General features: G+C 43.0%; 1 protein-coding gene across 1 annotated transcript; it reads right to left on the reverse strand.

The window, feature by feature from the left end:
* Positions 1–648: 648 nt before the first annotated feature.
* Positions 649–12,955, reverse strand: LOC119655508 (inositol oxygenase). Its single transcript, XM_038061413.1, has 4 exons — positions 12,751–12,955; positions 12,465–12,639; positions 1,165–1,741; positions 649–1,018 (listed from the first exon to the last, which is right to left on the reverse strand). Exons 1-4 carry the CDS (start codon positions 12,766–12,768, stop codon positions 910–912), a joined length of 879 nt encoding a protein of 292 aa, XP_037917341.1. The 5' UTR covers positions 12,769–12,955; the 3' UTR covers positions 649–909.
* Between the last annotated feature and the right edge of the window lie 1,467 nt (positions 12,956–14,422).

A 14,422-nucleotide genomic window follows, 5' to 3' on the forward strand; every position in this document is an offset into this window, starting at 1 on the left:
CTTCCTTTTGCATAGTAGGCAATTTGGGTCAGCTCCGCAGTCCTTGTTGACATGGCCTTCCACTGTCGTTTGGACTAGTGCATGCCTTCGCAATGTGACCGAAGCCAAGGCATTTTAAGCACCGCTTTAATGCCACCTGTTCCCTAAGACGACACATAACCTAGCCTATTCTCATTGTCCTTGCTGTTAACAGTTTGAGTGTGTTCTCTACTGGTAGGTTGATGATGGCGGTTTGTGTTCCTCTGTAGGCTTTCCTCAGCGTTTTCACCGCTGACTCTTGTAGTCCGGTAAGATTGTACTGCTTCTCCAACGCTTCGCGAACCTCCTCCTTCGTTGTGATTTCATCTACATCTTTGCAGATTATGGTGCCTGCTAGCCCTTATGTCGGCTTCTTGTCCTAATGACATTCCGATTTGGTTCAAGAATTTGTCCGCGGTTACATCCTTGGATTTTTTAACCTCCAGCATAGAACCGTCTAATGTGGCTGACATAGTCTTCCAAGATAGTGAGTTCGAGGTCTGCCTTCACTCTCCTGAGAATGTCGGCGTATGACTCTTCACCTCGTTTAGAAATGATAATCATCTGCGGTTATTTAGAATATTTAGAAAATTAAGCAGGAGGAAGCACCAGAGATTAAAAAGACCTATATGTCAATTTCTTACTTTATGCACTCATAACATATGAACTACACAACAGTCTTAAATTGAACTACTAAACTATGTACAAATATTTAAAAATAACATGGTCTCCCCTCATAACAATAAAAAAATAACTAGGTAAGTAACGTTCACTAAATAATACATCCATAACTTTAAAATAAGGACAATAACAACGACTTATTTGGCCTACATACTATAAAATCTTCCTTCTTTGGAATAGTCATATAAGTAAGTTGCGTTAGGTTGAAGGTTACCACTCGAGGACACCGGGACAGTATTTATCAATGAGGGTCTGGTAGTATGGCCACAATGCTTCGATATCTGGGATGGTTTCACATTTTGTGTACAAATCATATCGGCTGAAATGGAAAAAAAGAATATTTTTGAAAAAAGGGTTCATTAGTCTGGGAGAGTTTATAGTCCCTGAATAAGAAAGGACTAGGGTTTGAATGTTAGGTAGCTCCTATGGTTCCCTTTAAATAAAAAAACTATGAATGAAACTTACTTGAAAGTCAACACCCATTTCTTGTTCTCCACATCTTCTGCTGAACAAAGGTGTTCATAGTCACCACCCGTGTGCCAAGGGTAGAACGAGTGGAATCGTATAATATTCAGTGCATGTCCTGGAAGCGTGGACTTATTATGTTTCAGCACGTGATACATGTACTCATCATGTCCCCATGACAGCATCACATTCTTCAATCCACAGTTGGGTTTATACATTCCATATTCGGTATTATATCTGGTATCATCTCCATCGGGGTTTCCTTCGAAGCTTTCGTCCCTATATACAATACTGTCGGCCCATTGACAGCCAACTACAAAAGTGTCACCCACAACAGCCCATTGTGGTTCATCGTAGAAAGCCATAACTTTCCCAAGATCGTGGATCAGCGCAGTCAGGTGCAGCCAATCCAGTTCTGGGAATTCTTCACGTGCCCGCTCGGCTGCTTGGAAGGCATGAATGATGTTTGGCAAGTCCAAATCTGGATCGGATTCGTCAACTAGGTCATTGAGCTTTTCAAGGGCTTCACGAATTGTCGCTTTGAAGTGGTTGAATTTGAGCCAATGTTCTCGTCGTTCTGTGGAACAAAAAAGTAAATATTTGATTAGTATCGTCATTTTTACTAATTCGGCGAACCTTTTTGATGATAGACTTTGTAATAATTTTATACTACATTTGATAGATAGTGCGAATTTTCGGGGTCAGAGATAAATATAGAAAGACCCTGGAAATGAAGCAAAAAATCTATTTTTCCCATCCAGAAGCCTATCTGCCTATCATCGTGATTGGCACAATTTTACTCAACTCTCCCAGTAGATTCTGCATTTTTTCAATGGGCCTGATAAGCAGACTGACAAGACAAATTAGCCAACCTAATTAGTAATGATATGTTCCGCTCGAGTTGTAATTAGCTTTTAAATGCTGAGTCTCGTGCAAGAATAAAAAAAGAAACAAAGGTCAGTAGAAAATATAGAAAATGATAAAGAAGACGCTAATGTGCTCAGTGAAATTACCAACTGATAAGAGCCCATTGTAATGATCAAGAATTGATCGTTTTGTAAGGAACGCTGTCTCAGCCGTCAACTCATTTGTCAACACTTAGGCCTTCACCGTCTATTGGATCTCAGCGTTAAGTCGTCCGTTGTCACGAGTCTCACTGCAGATATGGCTACAAAAATAGCAGAAAGACTTATTACTGAAAGGACCTTTTTGACCTCTGATGATTCCAAAGTCGGCTCGCTTTGTAAAACGGAAATGATTATATCTGGGTAAAGGTATATAGGGCCTTGAGAGGGAGAGATTTATTACTGATGAATGTGACTTTTGTGCTACGAAAAAAATATACAACGTAAGCCGCTTTCTTATCACTTAACTAATTGGTCAAGTTGTGATCATGGTTCATGAATAGAATTTTTCCATCTGACAAAAAAGTCGAAAAAAACTTGATTAAATTCCATTGCACGAATTCGCATGATTGCTGAAAATAACCTTACGTCAGCTTTGGCGATTCTTAGTGAAACCTTCAAGTTTTACTAGGACTACAAATAAGTTCCTCAGAGCTCTATACTAGGCTTTCCCCATTCCTACTTTTCTTAATGACCTTCCGCCTTACCTCACCTTATCATGCTCATTTTACGTACACGACCTTAATTTATGTACCTCTATTACTTTTTCAACAAGCTGTGCTTCCTTGCAACCTAACTTCTGACAATAATTGCCTGCAAATCCACTCGATGTGTTACTCGCTTAAATCCTTCCCAACATCATTTTCCTCCTTCTCACAATGCGCAGTCTCTATCAGTCTTGAGCTGCTTTCAAGACCTAGGTGGAACTTTTGGTGACACGCTTTGTTTCAGTTACCGCCTCGTCGACAGCGTGAATCGTCCTTCCATAATCTCAGGTTTTATCCTACGCCTCTCATCCAATCTAACCTCAATTCAACCCTCCTAAGCATTTTTTGACTCCCCCGTCAGAAGCGTCCTGCAAGCAGGAGCAATAGCGGCAATAGTGCTGTAATTTGGTCCCCCTTGTGCAATGCGCTTCGGCAAGCGCTTTGTCAATCGTCCTTCCAAAAACTCAGGTTTTATCCTACGTTCCTCATTCAATTTTACCTCAATATTGCTCTGTAATTTGGCCTCCCTTGTGCAATGTAGATTTCGGCAAGCCCGTTCTACAAACGGCGCAAGAAGTTGACTCGGCATATGACACTACGCTGTAGGGACGTCAAAATACTTTTTTATTGGGCAACAGCGAGCTTCTGTCAGTCATCCCCATCAATAAAAAGAAGGGATTAGGATAGCACTTTTGAATGTAGCTCCCAGTGCAGGAACCAAGAACTGTCTCTGAACATTGGTCAACATTTTGGGGAGACCTGCCAAGAAATTCTTATTAACGAAAGACCTCAATTCATAAAAATACTTCTCTTGAGAAAACAAAAAAATTCTTCGTCCTCATCCCCACTTCACATGAGACTAGAGTATGTCAAGGAAATGTTCTTGGCGTTTTAATTTATTTTTAAAAGTCATCCTTTCAGATACTAAGCTGCCGGATTGGGCGTTATTAAACATGATAGTGTGATGGTTCAATTGAGCCGTTGTCCCTTGATCTCATTACCCCGGGTTTGAATCTTGGTTCGTCATGGATGTTTGTGTTCGCCTTTGTGCTATACCTCTGCTGTAGGCTTATCACATAATGTGACGATAAGGAAACTGAAGTGCAGACCCCTTTGAAGTTCAAATAGAAAAAAATCAATACTAGAATAGACTGCGTGGATGAGCTTCAGATCCGATTTGATCCGAAAGGTTGCATATTAGCCAAAGAGATGACAGTTTCGAGAAGAATATTTTGTATGCATCGTCAGGAACGATGTTTTATTGTGTACTGAATCGACATGAACCTCTATGTTTGCATCGAATTTCAACTACATCTATGCACTACTGCTGACAGTTTCCCCGATTCTGGGCCCCCTGAACTTTCTTTCTCCCTTGCTCTGCGACACGTAGTCCCAGAGAGAGTCGTTGGTTTTCCAGAGATATTTGGGCAAGGTAAAGTCCCTTTAAAGCCGATGTCAGTGCCTTTTTTTTGTTATACTACCCAGGTCTGGCCTTTTCATGCCTGAGGCACGCACAATGTACCCTCAATGATGAGGCAGTGAAAGTTGTAGGAATCCACAAATCTTCCACTCCAAATATTACAGTAACACGCATGTTTCCGCATCACATGCTTCACTAATGATGAGTCAGTACCAGCCTGTATTGCATGCGGTTGCTCATAGAAAGCGTCGATTTGCTCTATATCGGAACTGACCGTTAGTGCGAAGTACTGTACCATTGTGATGCACTTAACCAAGACATACGGGGGTGTCGCCAAAATTTTGTATTAATGGATTCCCGCACCACAATTTCTAAGCACCATTACTACCCTTCATGTCACCTACCACTAAGTTTACTAGAAAAATACAACTGCCGGAGGATGGATCAAAGTGCCATCCAGAATCCTTTGACCTAACTCCGCTCAAGCCCAGAATGTCCCGCTGATATAGCTCAAATCTTCGCTCAAGTTAGATAGGACAGATACCAGGGATACCTCATAAATTTCTAGCCTTTCAAGTCGCCTTTTACGATAGCAGGGATAATGTGTGTGAGTAGGCTTAAAGCACTACCTCAATCACAAAACCACACATGCGTACCTAAGATCGCATCAGAATTGTGATCAGAAGCATAATATCGGTTCTCGCATCCTCAGCAACATTTCCGAAGGAACTGCAAAAACAATAACCTCCGTCAGGAGGACTATTCTGAACTCTATCTTCCCCTTCCGTATCCTATCATTTTTATGTTTCCAACAATAATTTTCCGTCTTTTTTCACCTCTCTGCAGTTGCTATGGACTGATGACCTTAAGCTCTTTCCCTTTGTCCCGTTCCCACTTGGACTTTTTCTCCCTCAATCTAACCCAAATATTTTGAAGCCCCGATTTTCTGTAAACTTGGCTTCACCAACTTTTTGACCTAATGTATCAATTCTCGACAAAACGTGCGGGTCGTTTGCATTGACGTTTCCAAGGCCCTTTATTTGATAAAAGTTAAAAATTTGCATTACTCAACGTTTCGCTGTTGATTATTACATTATCGGCTCCCAATTTCCTAGTAGACCCTCCTATGCTTTGTCAGTGGTTTCATACGCTGTCTCTATTCCCTTTTCTCCAAAGGACGACAGGGCTTCATTCCGGACACTCTCTCATTTTCAAACTTTCGTCAGCCTCGTCAACAACAGGCTCTTCCTCGTTCTAATCTATTTAAGATACTTTGGTGCACTGGTGCTCCGTAAATTAGATGACACTGAATCAACAGTTGTCACTCGATGCGCTCCTGCGCTCCTTTTACCTACTTTATTGGTGGCTAGCCTTTAATCTATCTGAGCTCTTCTAAACATCTTAGCGTAACCTTCAATGATAAGTCCTCCGTTGATACCAGGACACTGACTAAAATGACATCATCAAAGATGCATCCAGAATGCAAATTCGCCCGATTCTTCTTCCTCCTGAAGAGCTTCCCCGTGTCAATTATTCTACTCAGCTACCTTTCCTGAATCTTCTTCCTCGTGGAGAGCATCCGCACGCCGATTATTCTACTGAGCTTCCTTTCCTGAATCTTCGCGGAGAGATCCAAACTCGTTTCAAGAGTTAGAAAGTTAAATAAACTTCAAAGCTGACTTGTGTGTGCATCACTGGGTATCCTTGGAGCACCTTGCGAGATTGATACCTCTTCATTTTCACATACATTCATTTACGAACAATGGGAAGATCCACACGGCAGGAAAACAGCTTACTCAGAGCCGACAAGACTATCAGACTGCAAAAGCATTGGATGAGTGGACTTCCATAAAAGTATGGTTTGACCAACCCTCTGAAGCAGGTGTCTTCACTGAAAGAGTTTTTCATGTGACCCAATGCATATGACGTGTCCCTGCTTAGAGTTTGCGCACTTCCCAGCCTTCGATCAGCTTGCCACCAAGCCAGACGAATGGCTCAGAGGCACCTATCCAGTGCTGTACAACGAAACCAGAGGGAAAGATTCAAGGAACTGTTGGGAGGCGGACGTAAACCCGTAGGGGAGCACCTATAGAATTGCGCCGCGACAACCTAAAAGTATTCATTCATCCGTTCCTACAAATCAGAGCCCTATCATCTTCTTGAAAATCATCCAGGGGCTATTCCCCTAGCAGGAAAGGAATGCTGATACCTTACAGAGATCTCCGAATGTGAAGGGTAATTCCCGTAGTAGTCAGAAAAGGGCCGCTGGAGACGTTCAGGAGAACAGACGACAACAAAAACCCCGCGCTTGAAAGTTTACTGAATGGGGCCCTTAAAATCTTCTTGAAATCCGGACCGGACATGTATGCTGAATTGTCCGAAACACACATGTCTGAGGGTACATTTCCTGCAGCGTGGAAACGGCAAAAGTTGGTATTGCTGCAAACCTCTATATGTTGTCTCTACGGTGGTGAATTACACCGATGACATAGTACTGGTTGTGATCACAAAGCATCTAGAGGATGCTGAGTTATACTCATGCGAAACAATCAGTAGATAGAACTAGATAGAACATTGCGAACCTAACTGATAACCAGGTAGTCATAATGGGCATGGGCTTGGCTAACGAGGGTGCTGTAAATACCTTTCAGAAAGGGGGGTCAGGCTCGGTTGTAGACCTAACCTTTGTCAGCCCTGCGCTAGCACGTGGTATGTCCTGGTGCGTCAGTGAACGCTACACCCACAGCGATCACCAGGCAATCTTCTTTGAGACATGTGTCGAGCCACAGGGCAAAGAGCTAGCTTGCCCGAAGCTGAAAAAGATTTCAGGCTGGTCTGCAAAATCTTTAGATGAGCAGACCTTCGTAGAGGTGTGGTTAGATCAACCTGATAAGGCAGGCGCCTCTACGGAAAGAGCCGTCCATCTAGCTCAATGCATCGCCAAAGCATGTGACGTCCATGCCTAGGAGGTGCTCATTGGCCAGTAGAAGATCAAACTACTGGTGGAATCATGAACTGACCGGCCTTCGATCAGCCTGCCACCGAGCCAGAAGAGCGGCTGAGAGGGCGGTAGGTAGAGTCGATCAGGGGCAGAAAGAGTGCGCCTATAAAGCAGCCCGCAAAACCCTCAAGCTCGCCATCCAGCAAAGCAAGAGGAAATGCTTTAAGGAGCTCTGCTCAGAAGCGGACATAAACCCGTGGGGGAGTGCTTATAGAATCGTGATGGGACGATTCAGAGGCCGTTCCTCTCCGCAGATCACATGCCCCACCCTCTTGCTGAAAATCATCCAGGGGTTATTCCCCCAGCGAGAGGAGAGCACCGACACATTCCAACCACCTCTGAATGTGACGGCAATTCCTCCAGTCACCAGAGACGAACTGCTGGAAATCTGCGGCAGAATAGGAGACAATAAAGCACCGGGTCTGGACGGAGTACCGAATAAGGCCCTTAAACTTGCCGTGAAATCCAGGCCGGACATGTTCGCTGAGTTGTTCGAAGCGTGCATGTCCGAGGGAATATTTCCAGCGGTATGGAAGCGGCAGAAGTTGGTGCTTCTGCCTAAGCCTGGTAAACCTCCAGGTGAACCATCGTCATACCGACCCATATGTCTTTTGGACACGGTGGGGAAGATGTTAGAGCGGGTAATCTATAATAGATTACTCCCGGTAGTTGAGAGCCAAGGCGGCCTTTCAGATCGGCAGTATGGGTTCCGTAAAGCCAGATCAACCATTGATGCCATCAAATTGGTTACTGGCTTGGCCGAAGGTACAATCCACGGAAAGGGTGGTACCAGCAAATATTGCGTGGTAGTAACCCTGGATATGAAAAATGCATTCAATCGGCCAATTGGAATCTAATTCGGAAATCTCTAGCGAAGGTTGGTATTCCCGCCTATCTGGCCGCAATTGTCGATAGTTATTTAACTGAAAGGAGGCTCTGGTATGACACTCAGGTCCAACAAGGGGAACTCTAGACTGGTATGAGAATGACTTGATAAATTACATATGCTGCTAGGCCATATTGAATTAGAAGGCAGTGAGACAGCGGATGAGTTGGTCAGCTAGGGAGCAAAACGCTGTTAAATGGACTACTAACTCTAAGGTAAGGGGTTTAGGTCATGGCTAGAATGACCTGACTTCATGGCCCATTTAAGAGCCCAACAATAGGAAAGGGGGCGCCCATCAGCGCTCTTCCATCATAAGGTGAAAGTACTGGTTTAGGTCAAGTGCACCTGAAAGCCATAACATTACATGATATGGAGGTGAAACGAGAAACAGAGGTCAAATACTTGGGAATCACGCTAGACCAAAAATTACTCTGGAAGACACATGTCGGAAACACTTGTCGGAAAGCCACGAGGGCTCTGATGACTTGCAGATCCATAGCAGGAAAAAAATGGGGGTGTAGCCCGAAGATACTACTTTGGATATATACTGCAATAGTAAGACCAATGATTACCTATGGAGCGGTAATCTGGGCAGAAAGAACCCAACTCAGCACACAAGCCAGGGAATTACATAAGCTCCAAAGGCTGGCTTGCGTGTGTACCAGTGGGGCAATGAGGACATGCCCAACGGCATCCCTGGAGGTCCTTCTGGGATTAACCCCTCTCCATCTGCACATACAGATGCAGGCAAGGAGATCAATATTCAGGATGGCCGGTAGCATGAGTGAGGCGGGGAGCTGCCTAAATCGAAGGAAGATTGACATCCTTTCTAGGCGGTATCCCGAATTACTGATACCGAGGGACAACATGACAACGAGGTTTCACTTCGATAAGAAGTTTGAAACACGTTGGAGTAACAAGACAAACTGGGAAAGCGTGGCTGCGACATACGGCTTAAACCAGCAACTGATTACTTGGTACACTGACGGATCCCTCACAGCAGAGGGAGCGGGTGCCGGTGTCATTGGTCCAAGGAAAATGTACTTTGAGCCAATGGGCAGGTACACTAGCATATTCCAGGCGGAAATTTACGCCATAGACAAATGTGCCTCCTTTAATCTGCAAAGGAACTACAGGGGGCAGAACATAGCTATTCTCACCGATAGCCAAGCAGCGATCAAGGCACTTAGGTCCAACCAGGTGAACTCTAAACTGGTATGGGAATGCCTTGAGAGACTGAATACACTCGGCTCGTCCAACAAGGTCTGGAATCTTTGGGTTCCAGGCCATGCTGGGCGGGAAGGCAATGAGGCAGCGGATGAACTAGCCAAGAAGGGAGCAGGGATGCCTTTATACGGGCCAGAACCCTTCTGTGGAATCGGAAACGGTTTCATGGCTATGAATCTAAGAAACGAAGAAAAACGGTTGAGGGAACTATATTGGGCGGGCCTACCAGGGATGGAGCAGTCCAGGGTGCTTATTGGGGGATACGAACCCATGCGCACAAAGGATTGCTTAAACCTCACCAAAAAGAACCTCCGAATCATAGTGGGAATTCTCACTGGTCATTGTCGGCTGAACTACCACCTAGGGAAGCTAGGGATATCTACGGACACTGCCTGCAGGTTCTGTGAGGAGGAGGACGAAACCTCTATGCACGTCCTGGGACAGTGTCCAGCACTTGTGCAAAGTAGGTCGATACATCTGGGAGAACACTTAATACCAGATGCAAAGCTGAAACTTCTGGAAGTGGGGAACATACTAAAGTTCCTAACGGTTACAGGCCTGCTTGTGATACTATGATCAACAGGTACACTATAACCAGTAAAAGGGGCACAATAGTTCTTCAAGGACGCGGTGCGACTTTCCCTTAACAAAATAATAATAATAGGTCAAGTGCACAATTCCTTATTCACGCCAGTGGAAGCGAATTCTATATAATCCTTCTGCCATCTTTGGGACCAAAAAGGAAGCGGAAGTCCTTCCCTACGACTTTGGGTACCAACCACTGCCACAATAGGGCCAACTGCAAACAAACGAGGTGGAAGGGGACTTTCGAGAAAGTCTGTTTCCAGATTGTTATCGCAGCTCCCGTGCTACCAGATTAGATCACTGGTCAGGTTCCAATCGAGTCCTCCGTAACTCGGCATTACCAACGACTTATCGGGTACAAAGGTATCCCTCTGGCGATAGCGTGTAATTCCTCAGTCCTATATCTATTCATCCACACACTATTGATTAGCTAGAAATGTGCCGAGGATATAGGATCAACCTCAACTCCTATTGACTTAATGTTGTTTTGTTCGGTGATTCCTGAAGAACAAAATTATTGGGCAATCAATTGAGGTTAAAAACCGATCGAACTCAAAATTATCGTTAACGGTTCTGAGGATCTCCTAAAGATTCGATCTGCTAGGAGGAGAAAGTAGGCTGGCTTCCGCAGTGGTACCTCCTGTACCGACCACATTAATACCTTTCCGAGCATTATATGGAGTTCAGATCCCTGTTTCACATGCTTGCATTGACTTTAGTGAAGTTTTTGACAGCGTCAACAGAGAGTGTTTTTTGAGTGCTTTACGTAGGAGTGGTGTTTTGAAGAGATACTACCATATGATGGCCCCTAAGATCAACCTGGAGTGTGGGAAAACATCACAAGAAATCGTTAATTGTGTGGTAAGAGCGCTAAATGCCATAAAAGTGTTTATGGCGGACACATATCAATAACACACTGGATGACCCGAACTTCAGAGCCTAGAAAAAAAGGAACGAAAAAACACCATGAAAGCCATCGACTTTATTCATCTCAAATTGATCCCTGAATAATCATTAAGGGGCGAAGTAAAGATTGAACTGAGAAAGTCACGATTCAGAAATTCCAAACAGAAATTGAATAATCCATGATAAGATTAGATTCTATCAAGGGTGAAAATATTCCATTTTAGTCGTAATATAATTTGTTTTTATTTACGAGTTCATTTTATAGATAAGAATTTTAATCTTTTCGTAAAATCAGATATTGGCTTAGAGAAGGTCATGATGATCAATAAATACAAAGCTTAAAATTTCTAGACAGTTTACGACTTTCGTCACTCCTCTGATTTTGCTATTGGTTTGAACAAGGGTTATAGAGATTTTACGTCATATAGCCTATGTGACCTTATTCGTCAGGGAAAATTTTTGGAATTTGACTCATCCCTCTCTTTCAAAATTAGGAAAAAGGAAAACTCACCACCTCTTTCTTTTTCTTCACTGAGCAATCCAAAATTATTCAGCAAAAAATATTTGAAACCACTAAGTCTACCGATTTTCGAAATTTACACCGGTGGAAAAATATTTTGACTCCCCTTCCTCTCTAAGTTACCAGTTCCTTCCTTCGGCGAAAAAGCGTTCTCATGCGCTCTTTTCTCTCTCTTTCTTAATTTTACAGCCCTCATTCGTCCAAAAAACTACCTAAATCTTCGTATTCCCTCCTTCCTTCATATCACTGGCCCTTATTCGACTGAAAGGTATTTTAAATTTCCGCTTCTTTAAATTTTCTCCCTTCACTCAGCAGAAAAATGGTCTAACCTCTCTTTTCTCTCCCTTGTCAAAATCACCAACCCTTGTTCGGCGGAAAATGTTTTGAACCTTCTCTTCCTATCCCTTCCCTAACTCAATAAAGATTATTCGACCAGAAATTGATTTAAACCTTCGCTTCTTCGCATTTCCTAGAACCCTAGCCCTTAGAGCTGTCAAGGGAGGGGGAACAGTTCTCTGGAGAGGCCGGAGAAGAGAAATTTTGGCAAAATTAAATCATTTATTCTCTTTCGAATGAGGTCGCATGATTTTCACCCCGGATCCAGGTTTTTCCGCCCTCGACCCGGTTAGCCCTTATTGGGCAAAAACAAATTTTGAACCTATCCCTTCCTTCCTTTTCCTACACCACACGACCCTAGCCCTTAGAGCTGTCAAGGGAGGGGGAACAGTTCTCTGGAGAGGCCGGAGAAGAGAAATTTTGGCAAAATTAAATCATTTATTCTCTTTCGAATGAGGTCGCATGATTTTCACCCCGGGTCCAGGTTTTTCCGCCCTCGACCCGGTTAGCCCTTATTGGGCAAAAACAAATTTTGAACCTATCCCTTCCTTCCTTTTCCTACACCACACGACACCAGTTGTTAATCAGCACAAAAACATTTTAACATCGTCCTTTTCCGTGACCAACTATTTTTCAAAATCGTATAAATATTTATATATTTTTTCGAGTTACACAGACTAAACATTTCACAGTGGTCATAGCGCAAATAAACAAATCCCGTATGCTTCCCAGGGAGACAGGACCAAAAACCAAATATGGCTCTAAAGGTCCACAAAATCCCGACAAATAACACCAGCAAACACTCACTTTTAACGAAATCCACAGTTTGATTTTTATGCATCAAACGATACGTTCTCCTCACACGCTCCTTCAATGGGTCCGTTTCGTCGATACTATAGTCCCGAAATTTGGATATCGGTTTCTCAGCAAAATCTGGCTCCGGACGAAGAAGCTCAGATGGATCAATCATACCAACTGCACCCTAAACCGACACAAAAACACAAAAGACCAGCATTAGACCGAATTCTTAAAAAAATATCCACATTTTTTTCGAGTTTCCCAAACAAAATTTTCACAGGAGTCGAAAACTTACCTCTGGTATAACCTTCATTTTTGGACGATTATTTTTTTTAAAAGAATTGGAAAGGGAAGCTTTAAAACCGCTTTGGGTAGACTCAAACCCTCTAAGTCCTTTTGATCAACACAACTATTCCCGGCGCACTTGGACGACGGGAGACTGTTCAGTTATTCTGAACTAACTGAACACTAAATGGGGTCTGAATTCGCCAGAGCGATTAGTACCGCCTTTTATACGGTCTGGTGGTAACCCCAGTAATCACAATTGCAAAATTTGTTTACAACTGATGACGCTATGAGCTTCGCTCTCATAGCTTCCAATTATTATCACTAACTAATTTTATTTGTTTATATCTATCTACGAAGAGTTTCGGGGGAATCACAAATAAGGGAGGGTGGTAGGCGGGATAAATAAAGATATTTTTAAAGTTTATATAAAATGGGTGGGTTAAGAATTTAAGAAAGGGTGGAGGTAATCAGCATTGTGGTAGTACCTTTTCTTCCATATTTTCTTACATAGAATAGCTTATGCCATACTTTGTACATAACAAGGTTGCTTAGTGTTTTTCAAAACCCCTGAAGTTGGGATTGAAAACTATCTTTTTTTATTTCCAAAAGGAAACGCCACGGCGCATATTGCATAGACTCCTCTGAAGAATTAATCAGTAGAATTAACTATTCAAGCCTAACTATTCAATTTCCAACAATTATTTAGCAATCCAGTGCCCCGTGTTGAAGAGAACAGGTTACTAGAACTGCATAATTTTTGAGCTTTAAACCAAAAATGTCCCAAATGGTCCCCGCAATTGTTAAGACATTTCTCCCTCCTCTCTTATCTCTCCATTCTTCTGTTGCTTCCTTCCTACCTTGTCTACTCGGCTTCATTCCTTCCTGTACCGTCCTCTCTTTCCTTGCAAAAACTCAAAGGAAACAACTGATTCCCGAAATATGGCATTTATGAAATACTGTTCTGTGAATTCCGAGACTTCCGTACACGAATTGGTCCTTGTTATTGAAAATTGTTTGACTTCGGAAGCCTCAGTTACATAAAATTTCATTACTTTCGTAGTCAATTTTCCTTATAACCCGACGTCTCATACTTCTTTATACAAGGTCGACTCTGAGGAAGGACCGAAACTTCAGATGCCCCAGTGTTTTTTTTTTATTCAATGGGTATTTTTAATTTTCCCGGCCCAGTCTTTCCCATTTCGATTGTGGCTTCACTGATCTTCCCTCCTTTGGTGGTGAATTCTGGAATAAGTCAATCTCGCTTTCGTCCTATCTCTCAGAAGCTGCATCGGTATTTGAACTATCGTTTGGTCATCTTCATAGATTCCGTAATACTCAAGTGTTCACCGGTTGTTCCTGTGTGCTCTTTCAGAATGATCTCGTCGCCTTAGCGTGTTTCTACTCTACCAGAACTTCCTATTCTTCTTGCTTTTCATTTTCATCAATTTTTTTTCTGTCAATCAATTTGCTTCTTCCGCAGTAGTTATTCCTAAGGTCGCATCCTTTCAACTAATTTTCATTCGCGCCTTCTTTGAACCTTTACCCCTTGTGAGGTAATTTTGCGTGATGTCCATTGTTTTTAAGTTGGACATCACCCGGCAGGATATGGTCGTAGGGAGGAAAAACTGGGCCCTTAGAGAAAATCCTACGAGTTCATCCATAATTAAATAATTGGTCTA

The sequence above is a fragment of the Hermetia illucens genome, chromosome 4 (assembly GCF_905115235.1).
Source record: "Hermetia illucens chromosome 4, iHerIll2.2.curated.20191125, whole genome shotgun sequence".
Classification (NCBI taxonomy): Eukaryota; Metazoa; Arthropoda; class Insecta; order Diptera; family Stratiomyidae; genus Hermetia; species Hermetia illucens.

What these genes read in the sequence shown, in the direction of transcription:
- LOC119655508 (XM_038061413.1), bottom strand. An exon ending in AACTGTGGATTTCGTTAAAA is followed by an intron (nt 1,742 to 12,464) that starts GTGAGTGTTTGC and finishes TTTGTTCCACAG; the next exon opens with AACGACGAGAACATTGGCTC. An exon ending in AAATGGGTGTTGACTTTCAA is followed by an intron (nt 1,019 to 1,164) that starts GTAAGTTTCATT and finishes TTTCCATTTCAG; the next exon opens with CCGATATGATTTGTACACAA.